This window comes from Eucalyptus grandis, chromosome 11, assembly GCF_016545825.1.
Source record: "Eucalyptus grandis isolate ANBG69807.140 chromosome 11, ASM1654582v1, whole genome shotgun sequence".
Classification (NCBI taxonomy): domain Eukaryota; kingdom Viridiplantae; phylum Streptophyta; class Magnoliopsida; order Myrtales; family Myrtaceae; genus Eucalyptus; species Eucalyptus grandis.
This window is the reverse complement of record NC_052622.1, coordinates 14622146-14640089: the sequence shown is the minus strand read 5'-3', so window position 1 is coordinate 14640089 and position 17944 is coordinate 14622146. Positions and strand designations below refer to the sequence as shown.

The window sequence follows — 17944 nt, the reverse complement described above, 5'->3', positions numbered from 1 at the left end:
ACGCGCCAAAAATGAAATTAACCGTCAATTCAAGTCCGATTTCAGAAATTGAAGTTTCTACCATATCACAATAAATTGTAGGAGTGTCGACTCAGTCTTAGAAGATTTTTCTGACAGTCGAGACTTTTTGGAAAAAGTCGATACATAACCGTTTTTGTGCAGAAAAGGCCGGGGAATGTTTTGATGGCAAAATTGAAAAGCAAGATGGCTATACGGGTGAGGAAGAATGCCAAGGTGATCGATGGTGGATCAATTGATTTTTAGAGGCTATTTGATATCGAATTAAGAGAGAGTTGATGTGCAATTGAGTCCATCCTTCTCCCAAATTCGTGTACCCCCACCAAGCCACAACCTTTGGACCTTTTTGGCTTCTAGAAGAAGTGTATGTGTGACCTAATGGAGGCCAAGAAAAAATACTTGGCTTAGGATGGTTTGTGAAGATATTTTTGTGGAAAGATCAAGCTAAGGGGGACCCTCCATTCTCTCTTTTTCTCCAACCCGTGCGTGACCAGCAAGGGAGAGCAGAATCAGCGAAAATTCTAGTCCACCAAACGTCCACCTCCTCCGTTCCTATCCATCTTCACGATTTCTCTTCCGTTTTGTTCCAAGCTGCATCCACCGAAAAATTACTGCCTTCTCTCGCCTCACGAGCTTTAGCTTGCCGCCACGTCCGAGTCATCTTCAACGCCACCGAAGCCCTCTCCACTGTCTCTCTCTCTTTCACTCGCCCAGTCCACGAATTCCACCGATTCCTCTGCTGCAGCTCCTAGCGCCAACACCCCAATCGGTCGGCCACCATCTTCCACCGAAACCAATCCTCCACTCACACACGTCCAGGCCACGCATCCAGTCAACCACGCCATCCCCCTCCATCGGTTTGTTGACCTCTTAGCCCCACACGAAGCCGCCCATCTCCACGAAGCCACTTGCCTGCATCTCCACCACTCCATCTTAGTTCTGCTCGTCCACCGAAGACTCCAGCAGCAACTCACACGCAGCAGCTTCTTCATTTGCATGTCTCCGGCTCCATCTTCGCCCGTGTGTCACCTGCAACTTCAACGTCTTCGTCCATCCATCCGCGCGAACAACAATCCACCGAAGCAACAAACCTTCGGCCCAACTTGCAGTTTGCTTGGCCCAAATCTGTAGCCCAACAAGCCCGTGAAATTGGTCCATTTGAAGCCCAAAAGTCCAGCAGCTTAGCCCATTGGAATTCGGCCCAGTTCGCAGCAGCCCAAGCCCAGTGTTCAGCCCATCTTCAGCAGGCCCAACCCAACTTGGGTCCAGCCCAAAATCAAGAACAAATCTCAGTTGGGCTGAGATTTGTTGGGCCCAAGTTCAAGGCCCGGTCCAAGCCTGTCGATGTCGTCGAAAGCCTGATTTCGGCTGTTGTCACATCGTCGTCGTGGTGTCTCGGTTCTCGCTTTTAACCAAGTGAGTAATCTCACTAATCCTTGCTTAGTAGACTAATTGCTTAAGGATTGATTAGATTTAATTAAGTGTAATTAGGTGGTTAGATTAGAATGGATTAGTGATTATTAGTTAATTGCATTGCATATTAGTTAGGTGGTTAGTGTACTTAGCTAGAGAACTGCCTATACTATTTATTGAATGCATCTCGGGCTTTTTCCCGACCCTTATCAGGCTTCAATTAGGCATTACGGGTATAAATTGGATTTTTAGTATTTATTTATTAATTTTCGAAATTAATTAATTATTTATTTATTTTTCGAAAATTAGGCAAGGATAGTCGACGACCGAAATTTCGTTCTGATTGTCGTGGTGCAGTCCATTTATTTATTTGAGCTCTACGTTGTGCTGAATTGAATTAATTGTGCAATTTGAGGAATTATTCCTAAATTGATTGAAATTAAGTGAAATTGAATGATTGATCGGTAGATAGCCGAGTATGGTTATTTAGTATTTATAATGCTTTGATGAGTTGTAAAGCGGAAGGAATCGGGAGATTGAACTAAAAATACTCCTGGCTGAGACCGATCAGGTACGAGGTATAGACATACATGGTTCGGTGATAAGGAAATCACTGGTGAAAACGACACCTTAAAGAACGCACAAGTGCTGTCTACTACATGCATCGTTATGGACATACGTGGTTTAGTGATTAAGAATATCACTAGTGAAAACGGCACCTTAAAGAACGCACGACTGCTGTCCAGTACATACGTCACCTTGGCGAAAACGACGCCCGAGAGCATTACTGTAGCTCTGTGACTGAGAGTGCAAATGGGAGGTTTTATATTGAGAAGTGATTTGACCTGGAAATGGTTCGACTGACATGTAATCGACTAGGTCGATTGATCAATAATTTGATCTGTTGTCGTGAATTGACTGATTGAGTGGAAGTGACCTTGAATGGTCCAATTGACATGTAATCGACTAGGTCGATTGATTGAGATATCGATCTATGATGTGATTGCTAAGGTGCCTATTGAATTGTGCTAAGATGCAGGTAGAATCTGAGGCCAAGGTAAGTCCTCTGACCCGTGCGTGTATAGGCAACCCGGTTAGCGTATTGGTTTCCTAATTGAGTCTTAGTGGGGTAGAATTTGCTGAGACGTAGTCTCATCTCAGTTGTGGGACAACATTTCAGGCCCGTAGATGAGCCTGTGAAGAAGGAACCAGAAGAGGATGATGAGCCGGTAAAAGATGAAGAGCTTGAAGGATGTGAGCTTAGTGAAAAAGAGTCAGAAGAGGATCAGGATGATCCTGAGTACGACTCGGATGAGGATTGAGATCTCATCCTCTTTTGTGAATCCTGTCTAAATGTGAATAGTGTGAGACCAGAAAGTTATGAATAGTTTTGTGAAGTACCTTGAGTTATGCTCTGTATAAAAGTATGGCTGTGAATTTCAATATGGAAATTATGGCCTTGCTTTTCTATCCCATTGTTTTATTGTCTGGGGATTTATAACTGCTTCCGCATGTGCTATAAAAAATGAAAAGGTCGGCAATGCGTAGTCTTGGGATATCGCATTATAAAATCGACCAAGTAGAATGATGTATGCGTGCCTGAGGATCGGGGCGTGACAATGTCTGCAAGCTAAAGAAAGCATTGTATGGCTTGAAGCAAGCCCCGAGAGTGTGGTATGGAAAGATTGCAGAATTCTTGTTGAAGAACGATTATGATGTAACTCTAGTAGACTCAAGCCTGTTCGTGAAGGCAGAAGATGGAAAGGTTGCATCTATGCTGGTTTATGTGGATGATCTCATCATTACTGGAGATGATGAAGATGAGATATGTCGAATAAAAGCCAACCTCTCTGTGCGGTTCCAGATGAAGGAGCTTGGAGAACTAAAACACTTTATGGGGCTCGAGATTGATAAGACAAAGGAAGGATTATTCCTATGTCAACAAAAGTATGCACGAGATCTCTTGAAAAAATTCGAAATGCTTGATTGCAAACCTATATCTACTCCGTTGGATGGGAACATAAAGCTATGTGCTGAAGAAGGTCGAGAGCTAGAAGATTCGACTATATATAGGCAACTAGTAGGTAGTCTAATTTACCTTACCATAACTCGGCCTGACATCTCTTTTGCAGTGGGAGTAGTGAGTCGATTCATGGAGAAGCCAAGGAAGCCTCACTTGGATGCAGCCAAGCGTATCCTAAGGTATGTAAAGAAGACTTTTGATTTTGGGCTTTTGTATAAAAAAGGGATCATCGAGTGAGCTGGTCGGTCATTGTGATGCTGACTACATTGGGGATCAACACACACGACGATCAACTACTGGATACTCGTTTAATCTTGGATCAGCAGTAGTATCCTGGTGCAGTAAAAGACAACTGACTGTGTCTTTGTCTACAACAGAAGCTGAATATAGAGCAGCAGCAATGACAGCTCAGGAGAGTACTTGGCTAGTGTAGTTATTGGATGATCTTCATCAGTCAATAGGTTATTCGACAATATTGTATTGTGATAATCTATCCACTATAAGCTTGGCAGAGAATCCAGGTTTCCATGCTAGGACTAAGCATGTGGAAGTCCACTATCACTTTCTACGAGAGAAAGTGTTGGAGGGCGAGATCAAGATGAAGTACATCAAGACAGGTGATCAAGTTGCTGATATCTTCACCAAAGGTCTTGGAGTTGCAAAGTTTGAAGAGTTTCGAGCTCAGCTTGGTTTGGTTGCGAGGACTATCCTTAGAGAGAGTAGTCAGTGAGAGGGAGTATTGAAGATATCACCGCCTATCTCTTGTGACTCTTCGTGTTTTGGTCGAAAGGCTATTCAGTTTCCGACAGAAGTCTTTTCAACACACATATTAAAGTGTCTTTATTACTATTTATTTAGACATGTCTTTTCATATATCTAAGGTATGTAAAGAGTCGTGTTTTAAGCCTACATATAAACGAGTCTTGTAATCGTTTCAAATAATCGAGAGTGAAAAGACATTTCAGCGAGTAAAATAGTGTATTCATCTCCTTCCTTAAGAGCTTCTCTTGTGAGAGTGTTATCAAAGCTATGCGACTCTGATATTCAATATGTTCTAGAAGCGCCACCTAATTTTGAATTCCGTCCGGATCCCTTTACAATCGATCCATTACTCCTTTAAAATGAAACAAACTCATCAAAAGTGACCTTGCTGCACACACAACTAAAGATATTAAGCATAACAAACATTTTTTTCTTGGACTTGGAGATAATTGTATTTTGATTGAGTTATTATTATTGATAATTGATATCCCTTAAAAAAGAAAAAAAAAAGTAAGGTATACCAAAATATCCTTCTTTGAACTCACCCAATAAAAATCTTTCAATTCTAAAAAAAGAATAGAAGAAATCATACTTTTATACATTATCTTAAAAAAATCGGATGAATAATCCTCAGTGAACATTCCAATAAATGATGAAGACCATTTAAAAGAAGGATTTTCGTTATGGGTTTTGCTTTCATGAGTTCATCTTTATCAATTTATATTGTTCACACATGATATCATGAGGAACTTCATTTCGAAGACGTATGTCTTCTTTCAATTGGATGATCAAGTCTTTAGGTGATGAGGCTTGAATCAGCTTTGCATGAAAATTAATCTAAATTAGTGGATAATTTGACTAGTGCCAGCATTTTGTCTGGTCAACTATCAGGAACTTGTTAACAAAATAATAAAATTATTATTCTCAACTCTCGTGTCCAATTATAGGTTTTTTTTGGCCAATGGTATCCAATAGTCGATCAACAAGTGCTTTTAGATTTGCCAATTGGCCTTGTCAATTAGTTAGTAAATTATCAACAATATCATGGTTTTTACCATCTCTTTCACAAGTAGATTACCACGGGTTTTACAACATTGCAAGAGGACCCCATCAATTAATTAGTAATTTATCGATCAAATAACAATTTTACCATCCTTAAATATAATATCCAATGGTATACTATCAAGTGCTATAAAAGTTTATAATTAAGCCCATTAAGTAGTTTGATTTTATCACCACACATCGAGTAGTAAACCACCAAGTACACTAAAATTTTATAAGTAGGCCTCGTTGATTAATTAGTAACTTATCAATGAAAAATCCATGTTACCATTCTCAAATCTAGTATTCAAAAGCAGATTATGGAGTGATTTACTATTTTACCAGTTGGCGCAGCAAGTTTTTCTTAACTTATCGATGAAATATACTGCCACATCCAGTAGTAGATTATACCACTAAAATTGAGAGTACAAATTTGGAAATAATTTCAAGCGTGCTCATAATTGATTGGTGCTAGTTTGCCTATCTACAAGAACTGGTTTTTGATGCCATGTGTTGATTGAAGCATATGCTTTGCAAGATAGTCGTTGTGAACCTTGCTCTACAACTGCAAAGCTTGATTAGTGTTGAAACTCCGCGAAGCCAAAGGAAAAGACAGCGAGATTAGTCGTATCAGCATGTTGAATTCTGCATACTCTCTTCAAATTTAGGATGGACTGGAACCAAATGGATGAACGGATGGATAGAGACAGACAAATTCTATGTAGTAATTAATGTCACCAAACTCCTCTATCCATCAACTTCTGATTTAGCTAGCAAATCATAGTACCCTTTACCACCACCAACATAGAAAAAGATTAAAAAGAAAAAGAAAAAAAAATAAGACCGACTTCAAATTAGCCCCTGCCCCCCACACCCCCCCTCCCCCAGCCCGCAGCTGACACTGCTGTTGCCGCCTCCGCCACAACCACCAGTCCCGCTAAAACCGCCACTGTCCACATAGAATCCGCCGGCTCCAGCAAGATTGCACCCTCCACTGCCGCCGCCGCTGCTACGATCCTTCTTTTCGTGAGGTTTCTGTTCACTTTTGCCGCATGCAAATATGATGACGGAGATGAATGCCATCGAGAATGCAACCACGCAGAGCAGCCATGTCAGCTCCAGTTGGCTTCCATGGCCACTGGTAGCATTAACAAGAGCAAAGGCCTATCTAGCCATTTTCTCCTCTATCTCTCGCCACGCACACTCGCAGGATGCGTGCTTGTCTGTGCACAAATCCGCCCATTTGATCTTGTCGATTCAAAGCATTAATTAAGCCCATCACTCCCTTGCTAGGGATGGAGCAAAGTGGGAAGCGCTGTGCTTCCTTATATTGCTTATCGGTGATGCTTTTTCGAAAAGGCTTCTGATCCAACTTTGAAATTATTTACAATGGAAAAGGAAAATGAACTGCAAAAGGGGGTGTCATTGAACTCGTTATCGTATCTATAAAATAAGGGGTTGAAAAGTCAAAGGTAGAAGCTTGAGAAGAGAGGAAGAGGGATCGAGAATCTTCGGGAGAAAGGAGGAAAAGGAAGAGAGAGAGAAAAGGGAAGAAAAGAAGGAATAAAAAAAGAAAAAAATGAAAGAAGGTTAGCTAGTCAACAAAAATGCGGGGGAGAAAAGGGACGCTTGGCTCCTCTTTAACCGAGAAAGAATGGAAAAGAAAGAGAGAAAGAAGAAGGAGGAGGAGGAAAAGAAGAAAAGGGTTTCACGCATTCTCACCATGGAAGCCTTGCCAAGCCATCTCAACTACGTAACGCAATGTCCGGTAAGTGCTCATACCTCCCATTCATTCAATAGGAGTAGTTTCAGACTTAAGGCTTGCAATTCAGAAGTATTGGATATTCGTGCGGCAAAGTTCGATTTTTGATTCGTTGAACCGTGTATTTTTATAGAAATAATAGTTTATGGTGTTGTGGAGCCATAAGATTTTACGGATTGTGATTTGAGCTTACGGTTTGCCCGAAACAAAATTTCAAAGTTTCCCGCGTGCGATGAACAGTGCTCGTCTAGCAGCTTCGGGCCTATATTTTGTCATTTTTCGGCTTGATATTGGGAGGGTCAAGTTGGGATTCTTGCAATATATTTCAAGGGCTTTCTATTGACTATAAATACGTTTGAAACGAGATTTTGATGGAGAGAGTTATGACACGCGTTCAAGCTCCGCTAGGGTGAGCAGCGGTCTAGGGTCGACCCTAGACCGGCCCAACCCTACCGATTCTAGTCCGGTTCCCGAGGGGACTGAGTCGGTCCTTGGTCTTGAAATTCCAGGACCAACACTATACGGGTTGGTCCTCGGTCCTAAGAGTTTTTGGTCGGTCCAACCCTAGACCAACCCTGTATATTATATTATATTATATTATATTATATTATATTATATTATTTAAAAGAAATTCAAACCTAAGTAAAGTGCCTATTATATTATATTATATTGAGATATTCTATCAATAGCACTAATAGTAATTTCAATTTAAAACTTTTGTTGAGTATTAATTATGTGTCGCTTGTTTTGTTTTCGTGTGTTTAGAAGTTCAAGTGAATTAATAAGACGTGAAGTTATATATTCATGGTTTATATTAAGTATTTTGAACTTTTTAAGGTTTAATTGTATTTTACTAATGAATTTCAGCTGCACTTTGCTTTTTAATTTGTGTCAAATGGTAGAAGTTTTTGAAGAGTATAGTAGTACTACAGTTGCTACGGTGATTTGCTAGTCAAGTGGTATGAAGCTCATTTTTTGGTTGAGTGGACTCTACATGATCAAATGCAGGAAAATGCTTTTGCATATGGTGTTATGAATATTAAAGATAGATGATTACAAGAACTTTCCATTTTGTCCCATATCTCGATGAGCAATTAGCAGGTACGAAATTTCTATTATTGTGTCATCTTAAATTTGCTAAATATGTATTGGTATTTATAGTTTAGTTGCACAATGCCACATTGTCGATGGATGTGTAATTTGAATTTGTAGGTTTGCTTTTTTAGGGAGTATAAAAAATAAGACGAAAAAAATTATCGATCGGTCCCTGGTTGACCCTGGAACCGGACCGAATCCATTGGGTCGGTCCGGTCCTTGGTCCCAGGCTCAATAGAGTTGGTCCTCAATCCTAAAAATTGAGGACCAACACTGTACGGGTTGGTCCTAGAGTTAGGGGGTGGCCCGGACCAACCCAGACCATGCTCACCCCTAAGCTCCGCATTGTGGACGGCTTGAGTAATTGTGCGCAGGTGTCATTTTATCGACGTATACGTGTAGTTTAGTCAAGTCCTTAGTTGAGATAGCGTTTTACTTGGTTTTGATGATATTTCTCGCTTATATGATAGGAATGCGGGTTCGTTGATTCGAGTGAGCCTTATTGTTTGATTTGGGGCATATCCAGGTAAGTGGTTCTATCTCTTCGAAGAATTTAAAAACTAATGCCTTCAAAATGATAAAAATTTGATATTTTATAAGTTATGAATAAGCATATTTGTTGCATAAAATTGGATCAGGCATTTACTACGTTTTAGTATTTATAAGTAGTGTGAGAACTTTTTTGGTGGAAAAATATGTTATGTTTGATGAAAGAAGTTAAAAAATATTAGGGAAAAGACCACCCAAAACCCCAAACTTTGCCCAAAGTGACAAATTTACCCCAATTTTTTTTTGACATGAAAAACCCCAAACTTTGCAAACTGTGACACATTTACCACATTAAGGGCATTTTCGTCTTATTCTTTGTATTTTTCTTTTCTTTATTTTTTATTTTTCTTCTTCTTTCCGCCGACCCCAGCTGAGGGAAGCCAGGCCGATGAGGCCGGGCCGGGCGAGGGCCGCCTCGCCGACATCGGGCGAGGGGGGTGCCCGACGCAAGCGAGGGTCGCCCTCGTCGGCGTCGGGCTCGGGGGTGCCCTCGTCGGACTCGGGCGAGGGTGCCCTCACCGACGTCGGGCGAGGGTGCCCTTGTCGGTATTTGGCGAGGGCTGCCCTCCCCAACGTCGGGTGAGGGTGCCCTCGCCGCGCTCGGCGAGGAGGCCCTCACCCGTCACGGGGAGGGCGGCCGTAGCCAGTCTAGGCAAGGGCGACCCTTGCTTGATGCCGGCAAGGGCGGCTCTCGCTGGACGCCGGCTTTCCTCCACTGGCTACGCCATGGCCGGCAGAGGGAAGAAAGAAGAAAAAGAAAAAAAAAGTTTTTAAAAGTAAAAAGACCAAAATACCCCTATGATTTAGGGTAAATGTGTCACACAAATGAAAGTTCATGGTTTTTTGTGTCACAAAAAAAATTTTGGGGTAAATGTGTCACGATTAGCAAATTTCGGGGTTTTTCATGTCACAAAAAAAAAAGTTTGGGGTTTTTGGTGGTTTTTTCCCAAAATATTATCTATTATGGGTTTGCAAAACCTTTTTATGAAAAGCCATTGATTTTGCGATGGTTTAAGGAATGTTATAGAGATATTGATTTGTGAAATACTTTATGACATGCATTTGATTTGATTTGGTTTGTAAAACCGATTTTTGAGACGAGTCTTGAAATGAATTGAGAATGTTTTATAAAAAAATATTTCGGGTAGATGAGTTTAGTTGCGAAATTTTTTAGTGATATATGAAATGATTTCTAGATTTGGCTTTATGGATTGTGGAGGATGTTGTGGTGGATGGGTATTAATGCTCAATATCGCCGTGAGCCCAATGTGAGGCTTATGGGTATGCATGTACTAATTTAGGATATTCCTATGAGCCGAGCCACCGGCTAATAATAGGTAGAGATTTTGCCAAGGGGAATTTTGGTCACCTTATCACTAAACGTTGTATCGTGACCATGATTTGATGTTGAGCAACGAATTGGTCTATAGAATGGACCATTGACATGTGATTTGAGTTTAGTCAATGGGATGAATCATCGATGTGTGATTTGAGATTAGTTGTTGGAATGGACCATCGACGTGTGACTTCATTAGACTATTGACATGTGGCATGAGATTAACCGATGGAATGTATCATTGGCGGCATTAATGTGATTGATCAATTAATTTGACCGTTGATGTTTGTTTTGATATTATTGTGAAATGAATATTTGTGTTATAAATGAAGCGATGTTGAAGCATATGTGACTTATTTTCATATTGTATGTTTGTTATATTCTGGATTTGAGTTAAAAGAGTTGTGGTGTGGTTTTGTAAATATGCATAGTGAGTACTCAATCCACTTAGAAGAGATGCACTACTTATTGAACTGTGGTTGCTCACTCCTCTATTTTCCAATCTTTTTTAGGTTCCTCAGTTAACGATGAGTAGTACGGGAGCAATAACGACGAGGGGACTTTTAGGAGTTGAATTTTGGGAGCTTTGAGGCTACGTTTTTTGGGTGGGAGGAAGGCTATGTTATCCACATAGAGACTCTACACAAACGCCTAAGTTGATGGTCATTCGATATTGGTAAATTTTCGTACTTTTATTATGCCAAAAGCGAGCATACGTCTGTGAGTTATGAGTTTTACACGAAATTACTAACTTCAATGCTGGAGCTTTATTACTTAATATCGAATCTGGTAAATTGCTGTACTAAAAGCGGCCTACATTGGCAAATCACTTTTTGAATAGTAAGTTACCGACTTACAGTTAAAGGGGAAGGTCACTGACAGTGGTTTTATTTTCAATGTAAACTCTTTACGTTGTCAGTAATTTACTAACTTGTAATCAGACTCACGTCGCTAAGTTACTAATTTATAAATAACTCGATAACTTGCTACTGCATTTATTGTTGATAGATTACTAACATTATCGATAGATTACCATCAACATGCTTGACCAACAAGTCGCAGCTACATGAATTCTCTAAATTTCACTAATCGTGTTACGATGTTACCGTGCACACGGAAATTTGTTCCTTTGTTGGAAAGGAATACTAGAACTCCCAATAATGATGATGCCGATCATGGCATCGCTCCCTCTTCCGAGCAGAACCATGAGATGTATCTTGACCTGAATCGTAACTTATCCAGTTCTTGAACAGAATCACCCCATAATGAAATGCTTCAATGTCATTTATTACATTGGTTATACATGCAAGAGATGTCTTGAAAGCAAAATGGTACCGTCCGAACTTGAAAGTGCCCTTCTAAGATTCATATGCTGCATCATGACATCATTGAATCGACAAGAGTTGAATTCTTAGCACATATCATTCCGTCTCCTTCAAGAAATTTCTACCTTGGCATGATTGAGAAGAATTTAAATCTTGGGGCGACGTTACATCAAAGACGCACCAAAGTACGTTTGAAATGAACAACTTCCCTTGCTGATTGACGACATACAGGTAAATCAAAGTAGTGAATATCGTCCATTTATTACAACCAGAGAACAGTGATTCCAATCCTCTTTAGAAGAAAAAAACGGAATGATGATACAAATTGGTATACAGAAAGAATGATCTTTACAGAAAGACAATGCAATGCATTTCGTAGTTTTATTGTAAGAAGAGGTTAAATCTATTTACAGTTCCTCTTGATATGCTGAGCAGAGCGGGTATAGCAAAGAACCAACAACAAAGAGGCGGAATGGAAGTCTTTTACCTTTTCTGGAGATCGAAGAACTATGGAAAAAAGCGAAAGAAGGTGTTCAGATTATTCCATGAATGCGCAATTCCACATCCTTCAAAATTGGATCTGCTCTCTTCAAGTTTCTGAAATTGGCGGCAATAGTTCCTGATGAACAAGAAGTTGAATGAGCATTTATTGCAGTGGGAAGTTATAGCGACGATGACGACAGAAGTTACAGAATTACCTCAGAGAACCGCAGATGCCCGTGGTGCACATTGGATGATTTGACGATTGTTTCCCACTTGGGATCAACAGGAACTGACTCTAAAGCATGGTTCCCATTTACAGCTTTACACCAAGAGGAGATCGTGAAGACGGCTTCTTGGAGGCAACGGAGGGCAATCTTCGCACTTTCTTGAGAACTTGGGCTCTTTATAGATTTCCGGGAATTTCGCCTTAGTAAATAGAGACAGCTTGTCAAATCCTTGGAGTTGGTAGCCTTGCAGCATGCATAGGTGCTCCTCCAATTTCGCAAGGCATCTCGCACTTTCCTCATCCAAGTGGACAACTGGAGATTCCTTGGGTGGAGCCTCTAGATCGATAACAATCGGGTGGCAACAAGGACCTCTTTAGTAAGCTCTTTTTCAGCAGGGTCTGCTACTGGTGCGTCAGCAAGTGCAGTGGGGATAGATGTCGCAGCAACAGGGACTGTGGGGGTGAAGTTCTTCATTTGATTAGAAAGATCAGTCAGGAGCGCCATCATTTGCACCATTTGATTCCCCACGGTAATAATATGGGTACGTGTGTCCTCATTCTCCATCCTTGTTTGACGGTGGGTGCGTATAATAGGACGTGTTTAGTTCCTTCGTGAAAAAAAAGGAAACTCAAATTAGAACGTGATTGAAGAATCAAGAAAATACGAACCTTATCAATTCTATATTTTCTTGAGATGAAATAGTAATAAGAAGTGTATATGACCCCAATATCATATAACATCATCTTACCAAAATTTCCTCAAAAAAAATTATACAATTGAAAAGGACAACAATGAATGTTTAACCCAAGTGTCCATTTTCTAAAAGTTGCATTAAAATGTGCAATCTCATGAAATTTCATTGATTATATCGAACAATTACAAAGTTAGCAAACCCTTGAATATTTGATGTTACAAAACGGTTCAAATTACAAGTAATGTGAAGAGGAATGTAGGGAAATCTCGATTACAACGAAATGAGGAAAGTACAAAGAATCCTCTTTCTACATAAAAAGAAAGTACATGGAACATCTTAGGTAAAAATCCTTAGAGTTAAAAGGAATTCAGTGGGACCATGCGGAAGCACTTGTTGTCATGGGCCAAGCATTCCACATTGACCAAGGCTTCGCCTTCTTCGCTTATGATATGGGCTTGTGAGAGTTCTTGAGGCTCAAGAATATCAAGCAACTCGCTCTCGAGTTCAGGCTCCACGTAATGATAAATGTAATCGATCGTTGCATGATGTATCTTCATCTCTCCCTCTAACTCAGACTCATCAACGGCTACTATATGTTATGGAGCTCGGGGGTACCATATTCCAAAGGCAGCTCAAATTGCACTCTTAATGTGGTTAATTTGGTCCTCCATGACGACCTCACTGTGATAATTAAGACGGTATAACTCCAGCTTGAGGATTGGTGGGATCGTTTGAAGTGCATGATATTGGCAAAGCACCCTCAAAGGGTAATATGATGTTAGACCTGTCAACCCCACAAGGGAGAGTGGGTCATCAGCTTTGCTAATAAGATGCACTTCAAGATTTCTAACCATCGGACGTGCCATTGGATTTGGCTTGAAGTGAGTCTTTTGAGGAGGTGAAACCAAATGGAAAAGGACCACGAAAGAGAAAATTCACTTCTATCATGGAACATAAGGATAGGATGATAGTTTCTTGTGACGTTGACGATTCTCATGTGAGGGGCGAACTCCTTGATGTGAATGAGCCAAACTTGAAGAAGGCCTATCAGGGCTCTAAGGCCTCCTCATCCATTTTCCTTAAAATGGTTGAGGGATATGAAGGTCTCGACGAGGATTATATGTGCGAAACGACTAGATGCACATACTTGGCTTACAACGTGTGTGAGCAAGGGTTCATTGTCCTTTGAGTATGCGAGAATATGATGAAGCCAAAAAGCATCAGAAGAAAAGTACAAGGATTTTGATTCCCTAATTTAGATTCGAGACTAAGGAAATATTGTTTGAGGAAATTGTATGGCATGGAATTGGAGTTTCCGTTGAGAATGGCTCTAATCCTATCAGAAAGAATGTTTAGAAATTGGCTTAAGAGAGAGATTGGATTTTGATCGATAGGGGAAATGGCAAAACATAGAGAATCCTTACCCAATCCAATGGCTATCTCGAACTCCTCAATTGTAGAGGTTAACTTATTTTGATTAAACAAGAAGGTAGAAGTCATGGGATTACAAAAATGGACCAAAGCTTTCACCATTGCGATTTGAGATTCAACCATTACTAAGGTCGGGAGGTAGCCATTTCGTTTCTCCACATAACCTTGGTGTATCGAGTCGAGGTCTTCCCATATGGTCTTGAGGCTCCTTGGCACCGGGATGATATTGGTCTCGGGCTTGCCCATAAATCCTAAACCTAGAGGGCATTTGGGGTTAAAAAATCCATCGTCATTGGAAATATAAAGTGCAAAATTGAGATTCGCAAATTAGAAAAACTAAAGGATGGATTACAAGTTTTCAACCACTCAATTATTCCACACCGACGACTTTTTGATCCGGTTGTGAAAAAAATTGGGTGGTCATTTTTTCGTGTTGGAATTGTGATTAGCTTCATCAATCTCTAAACTTTGAAATCTTAGCGGATGATATTTTATGGCTCAAATTATATATTATTGATGCGAGAGGCTTACGATGATCTCCGTATGAAGTATTTGTGCTAGCCTCCATTCTCATCCTTTTATTCATGAAAAAAAAAAAAAAAAAAACAAAACAAAACAAGTATCTTCTCCGTAAAAAGTTATATTTCTTTAATACAGTAAGTTTATCTGATTAATTTCAGATTAATTTACAATTCATTGTGAAAAAGGGAAAAAAGATGGGATATCAAAGATTGACTTGCATTTCAATTAGTCACAATAAAAAAATTTCATGAATGTTGACCCAAAATTCTTTTAAAACTCACATAATATTTTAGATCTGGCAGAAAAGTGTCAAATTCATCTTTTGACTTTTGATGAATCTAGATGAATGATCTTTATTCAAACTATCATATAAATTCATTAATACGATACAACTTAATCCAAATTGCATCGCCAAATCAAGGACACTCATGGAACATAATATGTACTTCATACGCTATCAATATACTTTTCACGTTCAAAATAAGGACTGTCTTTCGTCGAGAGATCATGTGCATCGTCCATTGTTTCTTAATAAGTTTCCATCGTTGAATTCATTAAGGTAAGCAAAATTTACAGAATTTACATTTAGATTCCTCCGTAAGTCCGATCGGTTGCATTGAAGATCGTGAGAGGAATTCGTGGTCAGTAGTTCTCCGTGACCGCTGATATAGCAGCACCCAATAGATAATGGCCACGTTGAAAAAACTTGACCTTTCAGTTGCCTCCTCCTTTGAATTTGGAAGACATGATTGGAAGTTACTGTTCTTAGAATAACGGTGCCTGTTAGGCCAGCAGCACTCTTGCGCAACTGGCTTAATTATGGCACGCCTCCCAAAAAGTCATCCAAGTGAATTTTTCTTCATGCGGCCAGAGCAGAAGGAGTCGTTGCCTTCATCGGCGCAGGAAAACACGATGATGGACGCGAGCATCAAGCACACCACGAAGGTCACTCCGGCCTTAAGCAGCAGAAGACCCGACCCATCATCACCGCCACGAACGCCGGCATTCTCGAAATCGACCCAATATCTCGCCATGAATTTCCTCATCATCTCATGGAGAGAAACAATAATTCAACTCTATCCCTGAGGCGAGGAACATTCAATTTAAGCACTGGCCATAACGGTGATAGACCCCAAAAGTCGAGAAGACGACTTTGGAGATAATTACCTTCGGATGACTTATCGGGAGCCGTGGTGAAGGTTCTACGAAATTGCTTCTCTGATCAAACTTTGACATTCTTAAATTGCCAAGTGGTAACGTCGAGCTCGTGATCGTAGTCTCATACAAGAGTCATGCACATGCCCCCAGATTGGACCAAACGGTGTATAAGGGAAGTTGCTGGTCAATCGAGACTGCGGGCGAGACGATTCGGCACTCCATGTTCGACGTGGAAGGTTTTGTACTTTGGCCGGTTTATTGAGCCTTTCCGTTTTTGGTCGAAAGGTACGGACCACGGTTCTCTTAATCTTTAAGTAAGCTGGTTGTATCTTGGAAATTGGTAGCTAAAAGATAATTATCATTCATATAGGAGACTTATTGCATGGATTCTAATTCAATCTTACACCTTGCAATTGATTCGCCGTTGTCCAAAACTTTTGATTGAAACTCCAATCAAGTCCTCCCAAATGAAAACCTGCCTAGAATTATTGATGTGGTGGTGCGGCCATCACATGCCATCTTAAGTGGCGCATCCGTGATTTGACGTGAACAAATTTACTCGATATGATTTCGTTTGGCAGAACTTTTATTTTATATTATTTTATTTCACCTCTTCCTTTAGCTAGATATGGCGCGTCCTTCTTCCTAAGTTTCACGATTGAATCTACAAATGCCATTGTTGCTCAACTCCGAAAGCTGTCACTTTCGCTTGTCGAGCTTGTGGCTGTCGAGCTTGACGGCCATGGGCCGAGCCTCCACATCTTGGCGAGCTTGCAGCAACCGGGTTCAGCCGCTGAGCTCGGTGGCCATTGAAGGCCATAAAGATTGAAGTGCTTTAGTGGAAATCAAATCATCGCGAAGCTGATTGAATTTTTAGGGGTTTCAATCGAAGAAGCCGAAAATAATTCAAATAAAGCCCACTTTCTGTAGGCTCGACTCTTAGAAATTCGTCAATTGAGATAGTTGAAAAGTTGTTTAGCGTGATTTGAGTTGTGGCTTACTGACACGAATGATCATGCTCAAAATCCATTTGTCATAAGTGTTCGTGCTTAACCAGGAAAAAATAAAATAAACAGTGGACAGAAAAGGTAGAAACGAAAGAAAAAAAGGAAATGATAAAAATCAGAAAACTAAGAAAATTTACCACGATAGTATTGTTTCGAGTAAAGTTTTTTGCGTTAGATCGTTGGCTGTGATGATTGGATCGTCACACCAGAAATTTCAAGCAAGACATACCAGGAGGACTATATTAGAATTTCACGTGAGAGGTTAGGATTATGTTAGATCAATCGACATGTCTAGAACTAAATTAAAATTTATATAATAAGTTTAAGACCAAAATAGCAATTTTCTTCACAAGGTATGCTTTTTTCTATTTAATTTTATTTAGCTAATAACAAATACCAACCAAAGACTAATTTCATTTTATTTTATTGGATGATTTGATGCTTGTTAGTAAAATATGCTTCGAAATTGGGTAGTACAATGAAATTGGATCGAGTAAAACATGTCACGCCCCGATCCTCGGGCTCGGGCACGTGCACATCCTTCTATTTGGTCGATTTTATAATGCCATATCCCAGGACAATGTATCGCCGACCCTTCATTTTTAAGCACATGCGAAGCAGCTTAAAATCCCTGCACAATAAAACGATGCGATAGAAAAGCGAGCCATATTTTTCATATTGAAATTTATAACCAAACTTTTATACAAACCACAGACCTTTCATAACTATTCACATCAAAACGGAGATCTCAAAAGAAGACAGAAACTTAGATGAACTAGGCCGTACTCAAGGCTGAGAGTATTGTCTTCTTCTTCCAAAAATCATTTTCTTCATATCTCACCTCCGAGTTCTCCTTCTCGGATTCCTCCTCCTCAGCTCTTCAGCAAATGGTTTCCCCAAACTGGGATGAGACCACGTCTCGCCAGTTCTACCCCACTAAGCCCGATTAGATAAACCATTATACTAAAGGCCGCCTAAACACGCACGGGCGAGGACTTACCTTGGCCTCCCGATCCCACCGCAAGTCAGACAATTTAACATAGGCACCCATTTACTCAAAACAAATCGAACCAGTCGATTACATGTCATACAAATCAT

The 17944-nt window shown here is 40.3% G+C and overlaps 1 protein-coding gene across 1 annotated transcript; it reads right to left on the bottom strand.

The window, feature by feature from the left end:
* Positions 1-11299: 11299 nt before the first annotated feature.
* Positions 11300-12352, bottom strand: LOC120289380. Its single transcript, XM_039304189.1, has 2 exons — positions 12023-12352; positions 11300-11943 (listed from the first exon to the last, which is right to left on the bottom strand). The coding sequence occupies exons 1-2, from the start codon at positions 12332-12334 to the stop codon at positions 11914-11916; spliced, it is 342 nt and encodes a 113-aa protein (XP_039160123.1). The 5' UTR covers positions 12335-12352; the 3' UTR covers positions 11300-11913.
* Between the last annotated feature and the right edge of the window lie 5592 nt (positions 12353-17944).

Bases quoted from the DNA above. Each gene is read 5' to 3' on its own strand.
- LOC120289380 (XM_039304189.1), bottom strand. From the start codon at position 12,334: ATGAGGAAAGTGCGAGATGCCTTGCGAAATTGGAGGAGCACCTATGCA. The intron at 11,944-12,022 runs GTAATTCTGTAA...CTTGTTCATCAG, and splicing joins GGCATCTGCGGTTCTCTGAG to GAACTATTGCCGCCAATTTC.